General features: G+C 45.6%; 1 protein-coding gene across 1 annotated transcript in view; it reads right to left on the bottom strand.

The window, feature by feature from the left end:
• LOC140417947 (uncharacterized) overlaps positions 1 to 16,028 on the bottom strand; it is a 106,815-nt gene that overhangs the window by 44,446 nt on the left and 46,341 nt on the right. Inside the window, 2 exon segments of the mRNA XM_072501380.1 lie at positions 7,415 to 7,435; positions 14,669 to 15,256. Of these exon segments, the coding sequence (XP_072357481.1) occupies positions 7,415 to 7,435; positions 14,669 to 15,256 (609 nt within the window).

The following is a 16,028-nucleotide window of genomic DNA, read 5'->3' on the forward strand; positions in this document are numbered from 1 at the left end:
GATCATGGCCTGTGACATTGTCTAGGGCAGAGCCCCTCTTTCCTTGGCCTCGTTAAAGACCTTCATCAGCACCGGCCCCAATATTCCAGACAATTTTTTATAGAACTCGGCTTGGTGCCCGTCTGGTCCCGAGGCCTTGCCCGACTGCATGGCCTTCAAACCCTCCAGCCCGAGTGGGGCCCCCAGCCCTTCTACCAGCTCCCCATAATTAAGGGGCAATTTATTGTGGCCAATCTACCTACCCTGCACATCTTTGTGTTGTGGGGGGGCGAAACCCACGCAAACACGGGGCAAATGCGCAAACTCCACACGGACAGTGACCCAGAGCCGGGATCGAACCTGGGACCTCGGCGCCATGAGGCAATGTAACCACTGTGCCATGGTGCTGCCCGCTGCAGAGGAGATTTATGATGATGCTACCAGGGATGGAGAATTTTAACTATGAGGAAAGATTGGATCTCCCCAGTGTGAATTCGCTGGTGTACAGTGAGTTGCTCCGATCGCTTGAATCTAGTCCCATAGTGAGAGCACCTGAACGGTCTCTCATCAGTGTGAACAAGCTGATGGGACATCAGTTCACTGGACGTTTTATAGCATTTCCCACAGTTTAGACATTTGAAAGGTCTGTCTTTCATAATAATAATCTCTTGTCACAAGTAAGCTCACATTAACATTACAATGAAGTGAAAAGCCCCAAGTCGCCACATTCTGCTGCCTGATCGGGACACGGAGGGAGTGCGGTTGATGAGGTGAGACAGTAGCGCGCAGGTGCAATGCTATTGTTCGTCTGGAGGAGAGTCCTTTGTCCCGCGGAAGCAAAGTTAGCATCAGGCGGTGGGAGGGAGGATCCGTAAACCCTTCACAATCATTGTCAGCTCCCTGGTTTGCAGCTGCGGGGCTTCTCCCTCCTAGGAACAGGCCCAGGTTAAAGGTCACCATCCTGCTTCAGCGACTGGAGGATGGTTCACATCAGAGGATGGGGGAGGGGGACAATAAATAAGAGCTGACACTTTGCACTCAAATCAATGAGGACTCTGATCTCTGGAAAGGAAGGGAGCCCTGGGAGGTGGGTGGGGAGGATTCACAAACACCCGCTGGAGGCCCCAAACCGCCAAGAAGAGCCCACAGATCCTGATTTTGCAGCTCCCGGGGCTTGTTTGCTTCAGCTGCGGCCATCTTGGTGAAACAACAGAGTGGGCGGGGCATCAGGATTCCAGTGACCAGGAGAGAAAATTACCGATTTATTCTCACTCTACACAGAGGGACTTGAGAACTGAACCCAGCCAGAGTGGAAGGAGCGGGTAAACTGTAAGGAAAGGAATTTTGAAGGTGGTTTGAAAGGTTTGGCAGACTGACAAACTCTCATGGTGAAAATTAAAGGTAAGCCTACACGGGTCTGCGTGAAGAGGTGGGCGGTGTTGGGTGGGCTGCTGACAGAAATGTGAGGCCAGGGAGGGGGTGGTTGGCTGCCAGAACGGTTGGAACAGAGTTCTACATAGGTCCAGTTGATGAGTCAGACACCCAAGCAGCAAATCTCAGTGGATTCAAATATGGCCCATAAAATGTGGGCTGGTTTGTCACCCTGGGGTTTGGATTCCAGCATAGGGAGGAGGGAGAACGTATGTGATGAGGATTTACTGTTTCGCAGAAACAAGTGCAGAAAACCTGTTCCATACAAACTAGAATTGTCTGTCCTTCATTTTTATTCGGTATTGACAATGATGATGTTTATAAACTCATTTTATCGGAAATTTGGAATCTGCAGGTGTGAAATCGTCCAACCTGGAGAGACACAAGGACATCCACACCATAGACAAACCATGGAAATGTGGGGCCTGTGGGAAGGCATTCATATCTCCATCCCAACTGGAAACTCATCTGCGTAGTCACTCAGGGGAGAGACCTTTCACCTGCTCCATGTGTGGGAAACAATTTAATCGATTGTTCAACCTTTACACACACCAGCGAATTCACACTGGAGAGCGGCCATTCATCTGCTCTGTGTGTATGAAGGGATTCAGCAGTTCATCACACCTACTGAAACACAAACGTGGTCACACTGGGGAAAGTCCGTTCATCTGCTTCAAGTGTGGGAAGAGATTTACTAATTCACCTGACCTTCTAACACACCAGCGAGTTCACACCGGGGAGAGGCCTTTCAACTGCTCCATGTTTGGGAAGAGATTCACGCAGTCACAAAACCTAATGAGACACAGGCGAGTTCAAATAACTTTTGGAAGTAGATTCAGCTGAATGGATGATCTCAGTGTCAGTGACAAAGAAATCAATGAGCTCCTTGCACTTGTTTGAAGTCAGGAGAGAGATTTAAGAAGATGATCGTGAAGAACAGAATCTGGGTTGTCCTTGCTTCCAGGAACAATCCAGAAATAGTGACCAGTTTAGGCAGAGGCGAGCAGGGCCAGGTAGAGCTGGATGTGTTGCTGCTGCCTCTGGTAATCAACAGTTCAACCAGTTGATAAGACTGCGCCAAGTGAAAAGGGAATTGGCAAGAATGAGAAAATGGGCAGCAAATGATCTCAAGTTTACAGATGATAAAAGTTGGGATGCTGGTCAGGAGTGTGTTGGAATCATCAAGTTTAAAGATAACAGTTGGTTTCAGAGCAGACACACTGAGGTGAGGGCTCGGTCAGGTAATATTATTGAGCTGGATATAAACAGTCTTAGTGATGGTGCAAATATGTAGTCAAAAGCTCATCTTCAGGTCAAATATGACATTGAAATCTGCATTAGTCGCACACAGTGCGCGTATCACCTACAAGATGCACTGCAGCAACTCATCAAGGCTCTTTAGACAGTACTTTTCAACCCGTGACCACCTCATACGACAAGAACAGCAGACACATGAGAACATCATCACCTGCAAGTTCCCCTCCAAGCCACACAACATCCTGACTTGGAACTATGTCACTGTTCCTTCACTGTTGTTGGGTGAAAATCCTGGAACTTCCACCCTGGCTACGCTGTGGCTCAACCTACACATCATGTATTACAGTGGTTTGAGAAGACAACTCACCACCATCTTCTCGAGGGCAATTAGGAGTGGGCAATGATTTCTCCCAGCAGTATCCACTCCCTGTGAAAGGATAAAATAAACACAGTTGCCAGGGAGGCGGATGGTGACTAGAGAATGGAGTTTGTAGCAGGGCCATAAGACAATGGCTTCACTATTTCTTTTTTAAAATAAATTTAGAGTACCCAATTATTATTTTCCAATTTAGCGTGGCCAATCCACCCACGCTGCACATCTTTGGGTTGTGGGGATGAAACCCACCAAGACACTCGGAGCCATGAGGTCATGTTGCAGCTGTACAAAACTCTGGTGCGGCCGCATTTGGAGTATTGCGTGCAATTCTGGTCGCCGCATTATAGGAAGGATGTGGAAGCATTGGAAAGGGTGCAGAGGAGATTTACCAGAATGTTGCCTTGTATGGAGGGAAGATCTTATGAGGGAAGGCTGAGGGACTTGAGGCTGTTTTCGTTAGAGAGAAGGTTAAGAGGTGACTTAATTGAGGCATACAAGATGATCAGAGGATTAGATAGAGTGGACAGTGAGAGCCGTTTTCCTCAGATGGTGATGTCTAGCACGAGGGGACATAGCTTTAAATTGAGGGGAGATAGATATAGGACAGATGTCAGAGGTAGTAAGGGCGTGGAATGCCCTGCCTGCAACAGTAGTGGACTCGCCAACATTAAGGGCATACAAATGGTCATTGGATAGACATATAGACGATAAGGGAATAGTGTAGATGGGCTTTCGAGTGGTTTCACAGGTCGGTGCAACATCGAGGGCCAAAGGGCCTGTGCTGCGCTGTAATGTTCTATGACACTGGGAGAATGTGCAAACTCAATGACTTCACTATTTCCAATGTTTAATTGGAGGAAATGTCTGTTCACCCAATTCTGGATGTCAGACAAGTCAGGACAATGTGTGAATTGGAGGTGGTGGTTTTCATATACACCTCTTACTTTGGGGAAGTTGGGGGTTTGAGATTCTGTCAAAGTTATTGTTCAAGTTGTAGTTGTATAACATTTTTCTCCTTCACCTCCTGTCTCTCCACTTCTATTTGTCCCCTTCTGCTTCCAAAGTGTCCAGAGTCTAGTGTCGGCCCACTGACCCAGGGTGACCAGCTGCCATCTTGGTAGAAACAAAGTAGAAACTTGGTAGAAGCGGTGCATGTGCGGCCATTTTGGTGAGGGAACAGGAAGTGGAGGCTTCAGGGTCCCAGTGACCAGGAGAAAAATCATTCTGAACCCTGGACCAGCTCTACCCTCCCATCCAATAATTTTAATATTCAAACATATTTTTCTGTTGATATTTTTGAAATACTCTCATACTGCCCACTGTAAAACCTTCATTGAACTACCTGTGTCACAATGGCAGTTGAGCAAAACTCAGTGAGTTCCAGGATTTGCCTGAAAAGGCAGCGATACGATTCACTAATTAATTTTAAAAGAGAAGTGGATAGTTACCTAAGGATGAGAAGGTGCATGGCTAGGGACACAAAACGGGAATGAGAGACTGAACAAGTCCGTTCTTTCTAAAAGTCAGCACAGGAAAGATGGGCTGAACAACCCCCATCGCCCCCTCTTGTGCAATGCATCTCTACGATTCTCGGAACCGGAATGGAACCAAAATAAAATCCGAAATCGTTATTGGTCATTTTACTAAATGTAAAGAGGACACGGTCCATCAAGAGCCACTTAAGAGCAGAATAAACAGGAGCAGTTGGAGGACATAGAGCCTGCTCCACTTTTTCTCCTTGTCGCCATTTTCCTTCTTTCCCTCTGTAACCAATAATCTGTTGAATTCAGTCTTGAATATACTCAGCGACTGAGCATCCACAGCCTTCAAGGGTGTAGAATTCCAATTTACAAACTTGAATGAAGAAACACCTCATCTTATTCACATATCGCCATTGACATCTCAAGATGTTTTACCGGAGGATAGGCAGACAGGGATTCCTACAAATAGTTGTTTGTGGTTCATTGCAGTTCCTTGACAAGGTATCGGCTGTATTGTGAGTGTTGTGAAGGCTGAGCTGACTTTGCTGGTACGCCTGCTTTGCAGAGATGATCAGACAAGAGTAATGCTGCTGGGCTCAACGCTTTTTCATCAACAATGATTCAGCCTCTGCAGGAAATTGAGAAAAGAGGCAGCATTGCTCTGCGACCACACAGGATAGTACTGGTTAGATTCAATGTCTTTATCCAGAGGGTGTGGAACTTGCAGCCACATGGACTGGTTGAGGAAAACAGCATGAATGCACTTCGCAAGTTGCAGACACAAGAGAGAAAGGAATAGAAATACCTGCTGACAGAGAGAAGCGATAGGCTCATAGGGAATATATACACTGACACTGGGTACAATGACCTGTTTTTGTGCTGTCTATTGAGTTTCATTCTACTTCAATTCTTTTTACAGGGTATTGGAATGGAAAGACTTACAGACAGCAAACTCAAGGTTTTTGAGAGACTTTTGATTTGTCAGGATATGAAAATCATCGACCCCTGAATGTGGAAGGAGAAATGTTTGTCTTCTATCTGTGGGAAGGTCAGTGTGACTGGAAAAAGCACCGAGACACATACATATGCAAGTGAATGTGTTCCAGTGAGCTGACTGTGAAAAGAGCCTTAACCAGTTACACAGCCTGAAAAAACATCACATAATTCACAGCAGAGAGAAACTGTACACGATGTTCTGTGTGTGAATGAGGCTCCAATCTGGAGAGACACAAGGTCATCGGCACCATGGAGAAACGGTGGAAATGTCACTGAAGGTAAGCATGCAGGTACAGCAGGTGGTGAAGAAGAAAAATGGTACCTTGGCCTTATTAGCAGGATTTGAGTACAGGAGCAGGGATGTCTTGTTGCAATTTTACAGGGCCTTGGTGAGGCCACACCTGGGATATTGTCTGCAGCTTTGGTCTCCTTATCTGAGGAAGGATGTTCTTGCTATAGAGGGAGTGCAGCGAAGGTTTACCAGACTGATTCCTGGGATGGCGAGACTGACGTATGAGGAGAGATTCAGCCAGTTAGGATTATGTTCGCTGGAGATCAGAAGAATGAGAGGGATCTTATGGAAACCTATAAAATTCTAACAGGACTAGACAAAGTAAATGCGGGAAGTCCAGCACCATGCATCATAGTTTAAGGGTATGGGGTAGACTACTTAGGACAGAGATGAGGAGAAATTTCTTCACCTTGAGTGGTCAGCCTGTGGAATTCGCTACCACAGAAAGAGTTGAGGACAAAACATCGTCTGCTTTCAAGAAGCAGTTAGATACAGCTCTCCGGGCAAAAGGGATCAAAGGATGTGGAGGGAAAGCGGGGAACAGGTTACTGAGTTGGATGATCAGCCATGATCATAATGAATGATGGAGCAAGCTCAAAGGGCCGAATGGCCTCCTCCTGCTTCTATTTTCTATGTTTCTATGTAAGGCTGAAGTTTGTCTTGAGGGAATCAAACATTTTGGTGCCTTTTCCAATTGTACAATTAAATTGTGATTCACACTGAAAGGTTCACTTTCACTCAGTAATGATAACGTTTCACTTTTCTCAGCATAGACATTTTAGATTAAATACCAATTGTTCACTTCTCTTGTAGCTGGTGTGCAGAGAAGATCATGTTCACTGCAGACCTGTCAGCAGAGAAACCGCACTGTGCTTCTGGATACATTCAATCTGCAAGTAGATGGATCTTTTAGACATGACCCGAGTGAAGGTCCTCCCAGTGATGTTAAGGAGTGAGGTGTCCCTGTAGTTGTTGGAATCTCCTCTGTCACTGCTGATTTTATATATTGTGATGATTTTGCATCACACGTATGGAATGGTTCCTGTCACCCATCAGAGACGTCGGAGGTCATGAAGGTGCGACAGCCGATGGGACTTTCCGTGTGTAAGCAGATCAGCTGGAATCCCATCCTTGCCGGGTGCCTTTCTGAATGACCTTTTGAAGTTCAAGTGGTGAGGGTTCCTTGTCCAACTCAACCATGACAGGAGCTGCAATAGAGACAATCAGAGTCTGGGAGACGTCCAGCTCACAGTCGTGATCAACCCAGCAGGACATCTGTTTACTTCTGTTGGTAAGAACTTCACCAGCTGCCAATTTCAGCCGGGCAACTTTGGTGATGGTCGGATAAAGATCCCTCTTGATCCCATCAGACATAGATTTCCATTGTCACAGGCAGCTTGGAATTATTGACAGAGGCTGGTCCAATGTTTATTTGCACAGGATCTCCCTGATATTTACACAACTGTCTTGGCTACTTTCAAGTAATGCAGTGTTCTAGCTGTTGGGTTTATGTTGCACATCAGGTCGACTTTGCTTTTTGCTTCAATGACAGATGTCATCTCAGCCGAGTGAGTCTGAACCAGTCTTTGTTGTGGGTTCCACCTTTACCAAATGTTGCTGTTGCTGTGTCAGAAATAATTCAACTCAGCAACTTACAAACTTCATCAGTATTAATGTTGATGTTCAGGTTTTTAAGCGTTTTTTAAAGTACATGTATAATATTTCACAGTTTGTTTCGCTTCCTTCACAATTTAATATCATAATGGACAGAACACTGAAGAAGTCAGTAAGAATTGTCAGCAAGGATTAATCTGAACTTTCTAATTGGAGATGTTAAACAGTGGAACCTTTTAGACACTGATTTGCATCAAAGATCAAGTTAGGATTGAAGTGCAAGTTCAGAATTTTACTGTACATGTGTTCCTGTTGAGAGTTCTTGAATTAAGGTAAAAAAATCACAAATGGGGCTTTTAAAAAGGGACATTGTAGTCCCAAAAATCATTGATATCTTCAGGATATTAAACTGCAGCCAGTTGTAGGGATTGTTAACATCAGCAGAATCAAACCAGATATTGTCAGACTATCAATCCTGGATGCGATTAGCAGCAGCAAAACAGCAGATTCCAATCCCTGGTCATTTGTGAACTCGCTGGTGTCTCAGCAGGTGTTGTGACTGAGTGAATCCCGCTCCACACAAGGAGCAGGAGAACCGTCTCCCCCCGGTGTGCTCCCACTGATGTGTCAGCAGTTGGGATGCCCAAGGAAATCCCATCCCACACACAGAGCAGGTGAACGGCTTCTCCCCAGTGTGAGTGTGTTGGTGCTCACTGAGGTCAGTTGACTGACTGAAACTCTCTCCACAGGTGATGCACCTGAATGGTTCCTCATTTGTGTGCATTTGGTGGTGTGTCTGGAGGGTGAATACCTGAGTGAATCCCTTCCCACACACAAAGCAAATGAATGGTTTCTGACTTGTGTGAATTCGCTGGTGTTCAGTGAGGATGGATAAAGACTTGAATTTCTCTTCACAGGTTGTGCAGCTGAATGGTTTCTTCTCAGCGTGAACTCGCTGGTGTAAGCGAAGGGCAGATGACTGAGTGAACCTCCTCTCACACACAGAACAGTTGAATGGCCTTTCCCCAGTGTGAACACGTCGATGGATTTCCAGCCGGGGTGAAGAATTGAATCCTTCACCACAGTCCTCACATTTCCACGGTTTCTCCATGGTGCCAGTTTCCTCATATCTCTCCAGTTTGGACAGTCAGTTGAAGCTTTGTCCACACACACAAACACCTGTATGGTTTCTCCCTGCTGCGAATCGTGTGATTTTTTTTACAGGATGTTTCACTGGTTGAAGCTCTTTGTACAGTCAATGTACTGGAACACTCTCATTCCATTGTGTGTCCTGATGCTTTTCCAGTCACAATGATGTTTGAAATGGTGTCACACAGGCAGAACACACAAACATTTCTCCTTCCAAATTCAATGACTAATGATATTCTGGCCGTGGCGACTCAGTGACTCTGTCAGATCATGCTGTGATGTTCGGTTTGAGCTTCCTCTCTGTAAATCCACCCATTCTAGTGCCCTGGAAAAGAAGTTTACAAAACGTTATACAGAGAGAAATCCTGAACATACAATATATTTACCTCATTTGTACCTGCAAAACAGTAAACCCATACACTCTCTTGCTCCCTGCGCTGAATGCAAATCCCAGGGTGACGAATAGTCCCATATTTTACAGAAATGTATCTGAGTCCACTGCCCCAGTCTGCATGCTGCCTGGATGCTGGCTGTCCTACAAATTGGATCTTTGTCACTGCACAGAACCATGTTCCTTACCGCTTCTATGTTCCAACAGCTCTGGCAAACACCACCCTTAATTTTCACCATGAGAGTTGGTCAGCCCGTCAAACCCAGCACAGCACCTTCACAATTATTTTCCTTACAGTTTACCTCCTGCCTCCACTCTGTCTGGGTTCAGTTCTCAAGCCTCTTTGCAAAGTGAGAATAAAATCAATTAATCCCTCATTTTCTGTCCTGGTCACTGGGACCCTGATGCCCGCTCACTGGGACACACAAGAAGTAAACAAGCCCCGGGAGCTGCAAACTCGGGACCTGCAGGTTCCTATTGGGGGTTTGGGGCCTCCAGCGGGTGTTTGTGAATCCTCCCCGCCCACCTCCCAGCGTTTCCTTCATTCCCAGAGATCAGAATCCTCATTGATTTGAGTCCAAAGTGTCAGCTCTTATTTACTGTCCCCCTCCTCTGGTGTGAACCATCCTCCAGTCGCTGAAGTAGGAGGGTTAACCTGGGCCTGTTCCCGGCAGCTGCAAACCAGGGAGCTGACAATGATTCTGAAGGGTTTGCGGATCCTCCCACTCACCGCCTGACGCTGACTCCGCTTCTCCGGGACAAAGGAGTCCCTTCCCGAGGCCAACACTGGAATTGCGCATGCTCCAAACTCCGTTCCCGCGCCTGCGCACTGGTGTCCAACTATAGCAGCCGCATTGCGCATGCTCTGCATCACAATGCCAGGTTGATTGACAGCAGCTGCAGACCAATACGAAGAGGGGACGGACCTGGATGCCTGAATGGGAGCGGCTGATCCACCAACCAATCAGAGTGAATGAGGGGCGGGCCTGAGCTCGGATCTTCCTCATTGGTTGAAACTCGGCATCATTTTGAAAGCTTATTTGTCTCAAACTCCAGGAGAAAACTGCACCTTCCTGTTTGTGGCTTTAAACAGATGAGACCCTGTGGGTGTGGAGCAAATATTTCAACGTTTATTCATCAAATGTGGAAATCTGAAACTATGTCCACACAATTCAGGGGCTGACTTCAAAATGAAGCTGGGCAGACAGGGAATGTCCACAGTAACAGAATATGCTGGACAATCTCAGCAGGTCTGACAGCATCTGTGGAGAGTAAAGGGAGCAAATGTTTTGTGTCTGGATGACTCTTTGTCAAAGCCATCCATACTCGAACATTAGCTCCCTTTCTCTCCCCAGATGCTGTCTGCTGAAATACTTGAGTTTTTACTGCTTTTGTTTCAGATTCCAGCATCTGTCGTAATTTGCTTTTATCTGAATGTCGACAGTATCTTGTTTTGGGGTCACTGCGTATCATTTTTCCCCCACTTACCATTACCTGTTTAAATGTGAAGAAAGAGCTTTTCAAGAATGAGACACAGTAACTGACACCCTGTTCAAAATGAAACTAAAGTCACTGTCTGTCTTATAGAGGCTACCCAGGCCATGGAGGCAGATTAAGAAACTTTGTCGCCAGAGCGGCACGGTAGCACAGTGATTAGCACTGTTACTCCATAGCGCCAGGGTCCCGTGTTTGATCCCCGGCTTGGGTCCCTGCCTGTGCAGAGTCTGCATGTTCTCCCTGTGTCTCCGTGGGTTTCCTGCAGGTGCTCCGGTTTCCTTCCACAAGTCCCGGGGGACATGCTTGCTAGGTTAATTGGACATTCTGAATTCTCCCGCCGTGTACGTGAACAGGCGCCTAAGTGTGGCGACGAGGGGATTTTCACAGTAACTTCAATGCAATGTTAATATAAGCCTACTTGGGACAATAATAAAAATTATTATTTTTAATTGATAAGGAGGAAGTGTTAAAGTGAGAATGTAAATTACAGTGGAGCTGGCAATAATTTCCCAGTCTTTGCTGGAGGTGCCAGAGGACTGGAGAATTACAAATCTTATGCATTTGTTCAATAAGGATAGCCCCAGCAATTGCAGATCAGTTAGTTTAACATCATTGGTGGGCAAGCTTATAGAATCAATTATTCCAAATAGAATTTTAAAACATGGAAAATTATGGACTGATTTGCAAGAACCAGTATCAATCCACCTACCCTGCACATCTTTGGGTTCTGGGGGTGAGACGCACATAGACATGGGGAGAATGTGCAAACTCTGCATGGACAGTGACCCAGGGCCAGGATCAAATCCGTGTCCTTGGCGCTGTGAGGCAGCAGTGCTAACCACTGTGCCGCCGTGCCGCCCAACTGACAGATTTCTGAATGTCAATAACACAAAGGGATATGGGAATAGTGTGGGGGGAAAGGCATTGAAGTGGATGATCAGCCATGATCGTATTGAATGGTGGAGCAGGCTCAATGGGCTGAATGGCCAACTCCTGCTCCTATGTTCCAATGATACAAAGATAGGTAGGAAAGTAAATTGTGAAGAGGACATAAGGAGGTTACAAAAATATATATTAAATGAGTGGTATAAAATTTCCCAAATGGAGTGCAATGTAGGAAAAGTTATTACTTGAAGATTTGTATTCATTGCAGAGCTGGAGATTCGGAGGGATCTGGGTGTCCAAGAGCATGAATCACAAAAGGTGAGTATAAAGGTACAGCAAGTAATTAGGAAAGCTAATAGAATGTCATTGATTATTGTGAGGGGAATGGAATACAAAAGTAGGGAGGTTATCTTATGAGGAATGAATGGACAGGCTGGGCGTGTGTCCGATGGAGTTTAGGTGACTTGATTGAACCTTGATGTTGGATGTGGAAAGGATGTTTCCTCTTGTGAGAGAATCTAGAAATTGAAGTCTTCTTAAAGTAACAACAGTGGTTAGCACTGTTGCCTCACGGCATTGAGGACCCGGGTTTGATCCCAGCCCCAAGTCACTGTCTGTGTAAAGTTTGCACATTCTCCCCGTGTCTGCGTGTGTCTCATGCCCCCAACCCAAAGATTTGCAGGGTAGGTGGATTGGCCAGGCTAAATTGCCCCTTAATTGGAATTTTAAAAAAGTAGCAACTTGACCCTTTAAGGCAGAGAAGAACTTTTTTTCTCGCAATGGGTGCTGAGTCTTTGGAACTCTCTTCCTAAGGGCAGTGGAAGCAGAGTCTTTGAATATTTAGAAGGCAGAGCTGGATAGATTCGTGTTAAGCAAGGGGGTGAAAGTTTATCGGGACAATAGGTTGGGCGAAGACCATCATATGACAATATGAAATAGGAAGAAGAGGATGCTGTTCAGCCTTTAAATAGGATCATGGCTGATTCAACATTTCTCTCGTCCACTTTCCTGCCCTTTCCCTGGAATCCTTGATTCCCTCACTGATCAAGAATCTACCTCAGCTTTAAATATACACAGGGACTCTGTCCCCACAGCTTTCAGTTCCAAAGATTCACAACCCTCAGAGAAAAAATTCCTCTTCATCTCAGTCTCAAATTTACATCTCTTTATTCTGGGCCTCGACTCTCCCACGAGGGGAAACATCCTCTCAGCATTTACCCTGTCAAGCCCCTGAAGAATCCTGTATGTTTCAATGAGATCACCTCTCAATCTTCTAAATTCCAATGAGTAGAGTCCAAACCTGTTTAACCTTTGCTCCTAAAACAATCCCTTCATACCGGAGATCATCATAGTGAATCTTCTCTAACCCTCCTCCAATAAAATAATATCTCTCCTTAAATAAGGGGGCCAAAACTGCTGACACTATCTCTGTAGGCATTTCTTTAGGATCCTAAGGTGTAAGTCATCAGGGATAGGGTACTTATCTGTCTTTAGCCGCATTAGTTTGTTGAATACTGCGTCTCTAGTATTGGTATTTAATTCCTCCTCCATATTCTTTAGTATTAATGGAATATTTGCAGTCTCTTCAACCATAAAGACGAATGCAAAAGATCTGTTTAACTCCACTGCCATTTCCTTATTCCCCATAACTATCTCCGCAGATTTAATTTCTAAGGGGCCTGTGTGGAGTTGAGGTTACAATCAGATCAGCCGGGAACTTATTGAATGGTGGAGCAGGCTCGAGGGGCCGAGTGGCCTCCTCCTGCTCCTAATTCATATGTTATCACATCCTTTATAATAGATTGTAGCATTTTTCCTCCAATGATGTCAGGTTAATGGGTCTGTAGTTCCCTGTTTTCTCTCTCTCTCCTTAAATAGTGGGGTTACAGTTACCACCTTCCAATCTGCAGGAACCATTCCAGAATCTACAGAATTGTGAAAGATGATCACCAATGTATCCTCTATCTTTACAGCCGCCTCTTTCAACACTCTGGGATGTAGAGCAGCAGCTTTTGGGGATTTATTAACTTTCAACCACATTAATTTCTCCAGTACTACTTTTTCACTAATACTAATCTCTTTCAGTTCCTCGTGCTCACTGGTCCCTTGGTTCTCTGGTGTTTTTAGAACAATTTCTGTATCTTGCTCCGTGAAGACAGACACACAGTTTAGTTTCTCTGCCATTTCCTTATTCCCCATTATAAACTCTCCTGTCTTTGCCTGGAATGGACCCACAGTGGTCTTTGCTAATCTTTTCCTTTTCACATTCCTATAGGAGCTGTTCCAGTCCTTTTGTTAATGTTTCTCGCCAGTTTGTTCTCATATTCTATTTTCTTTTTATCAGTTTCTTGATCCTCCTTTGCTGAATTCTAAAACAAATCCTCCGGCTTATTACCTAATTTGGCCATTTTATGAGCCCCTTCTTTTCATGTAATGGAATCTTTAACGTTTCCTGTTATAATAATAATCTTTATTATTGTCAAAAGAAACTACTGTGAAAATCCCCTCGGCACCATTGCATCACTATTACTGTTGGATATTTATTCCTTAAATTAATTTATATTTGTCATACATATGTGAAATTCGCCAAAGTCCCAGAGGACCACAGGCTTCTCCTGAGAAAGAGAGAGCGAGAGAGCTGCTTGGTGGTGATTTGACCCGAGGATCACCACACCTCAGGCGAGGGGCAATGTTGAGAAGACGGGGCCTTCATGGATAACCTCAGCCGGTACAGGAGTTGGACCCACACTGTTGGTGTCGCTCAGTATCACAAACCAGCCATCCAGCCAACTGAGCTAACCAATCCCCTTGTAAATATGTAATAATTCCTTAAATAATAGCTATCTCCCATCATACCTTTTAATGTATTTTCCCAGCCCACCTCAGACACCTTATTCCCTCATACCCTGAGCCCCGCATACTCAGTTTTCCACAGTGAGAAACACCCAAATAAACTAAACAAAAGAACCCTGTGACCACCATAGTCCCTCTTCATGGCAACGTGGCATGGTTCTGGGGCTTCCAAACAGAAATGGAAACAAATAGTCTTAAACTTCAAAACTTCCTTTCACTCTTCTGATTCTTGAGAAACTTCAAACCAGGTATTTGCAAGAAGGTTCAGAGTGCATCAGCCCATTGGAGGCAAAGTTATGAGACCGGCCAGTCCAGCAGAAAGAAACCCTCCGACCCTCCCCATCGACCAACTGTCAGAATGAACAAAATGCAGTCCTCTGTGTAATTGAAGCAGAAACAATAACAACAGAATCCTACCCCTGTAATCAATTGTGAACTTGTTGGTGTCTCAGCAATTTCGAGGAAACACAGAATCCCTTCCCACACTGAGAGCAGGTGAACGGTCTCTCCCCAGTGTGAATTCGCTGATGTGACTTGAGGTTGGATGACTGAGTGAATCCCTTCCCACACTGAGGGCAGGTGAATGGCCTCTCCCCAGTGTGAACTCGCTGATGTGAGTTCAGGCTGGATAACTGAGGGAATCCCTTCTCACACTGAGAGCAGGTGTGCGGCCTCTCTCCAGTGTGTGCTCGCTAGTGTGTCTGCAGGGTGGATGAGTGACTGAATGTCTTCTCACAGTCTGAGCAGGTGAACGGCCTCTCCCTGGTGTGAACCCGCTGGTGTGACTTCAGATGGGATAACTGAGTGACTCCCTTCCCACACACAGAGCAGGTGAAGGGCCTCTCCCCAGTGTGAATGTGTCGATGAGCTTCCAGCGCAGATGGAACCCTGAATCCCTTCCCACAGTCCCCACATTTCCACCGTTTCCCCATGTTTTGGGTCTCCTCTTGTCTCCCCAGTCGGACAATCAGTTGAAGCCTCGTCCACACACAGAACACGTGTACGGTCTCTCCCCGCTGTGAATGGTGTGATGTGTTTTCAGGCTGTGTAACTGGTTAAAGCTCTTTCCACAGTCAGTGCTCTGGAACACTCTCACTCGGGTGTGTCTCGGTGCTTTTCCAGTCACACTGATATTTAAAATCTTTTGAAGCCAACAGGTCGGGCGAACATTTCTCCTTCCCGATTTAATGGCCAATGAACCGAGTGACTCTGTCAGATCTAAACATGATGTTTGAGATTTCTGTCTGTAAATCCTCTCCTTTTAACATCCTGTAAAAGGAGTTTACAAAATAAATCACAGTCAGTACAGGATAGAAATTCAGAACAGATTATTTTAATTTCTATGAAACATTCTTTCCTCTCATTCCCCAAAAGCTGTAAATCTCCATCCCACTCACTCTCCCTCCATTCTCACTCTGCTGTATCTAATATTCACCCTCCCAATTCTCCTGAAGGTGCTGATTCAGGCTGATTGACAGATCCATGCTCACTGCTTCCTGTCCTAGGCACAGAGACCATAACAAACAGGAGGTACAGTCGAAGCAACAGTGCTAACCACTCTGGTACCCTGCCGCCCAGCACCATTTTTCCACGCCATCCCCCATATCCCTCGATAACTTCACTACCTAGAAACCTATCAAACTGCCCTGAAAATATTTGATGACTGAGGTTCCACAGTCCTCTGGGGTAGAGAATTCCAAAGCTTCACCACATTTCCTTCAAATGTATTGATGGGGGCAGCACAGTGGCACAACGGTTAGCCCTGCTGCCTCTCGGTGCCGAGGACCCGTGTTCGATCCCGGCCCCAGGTCACTGTCCATGTGGAGT

Source organism: Scyliorhinus torazame, chromosome 5 (assembly GCF_047496885.1).
Source record: "Scyliorhinus torazame isolate Kashiwa2021f chromosome 5, sScyTor2.1, whole genome shotgun sequence".
NCBI lineage: Eukaryota > Metazoa > Chordata > Chondrichthyes > Carcharhiniformes > Scyliorhinidae > Scyliorhinus > Scyliorhinus torazame.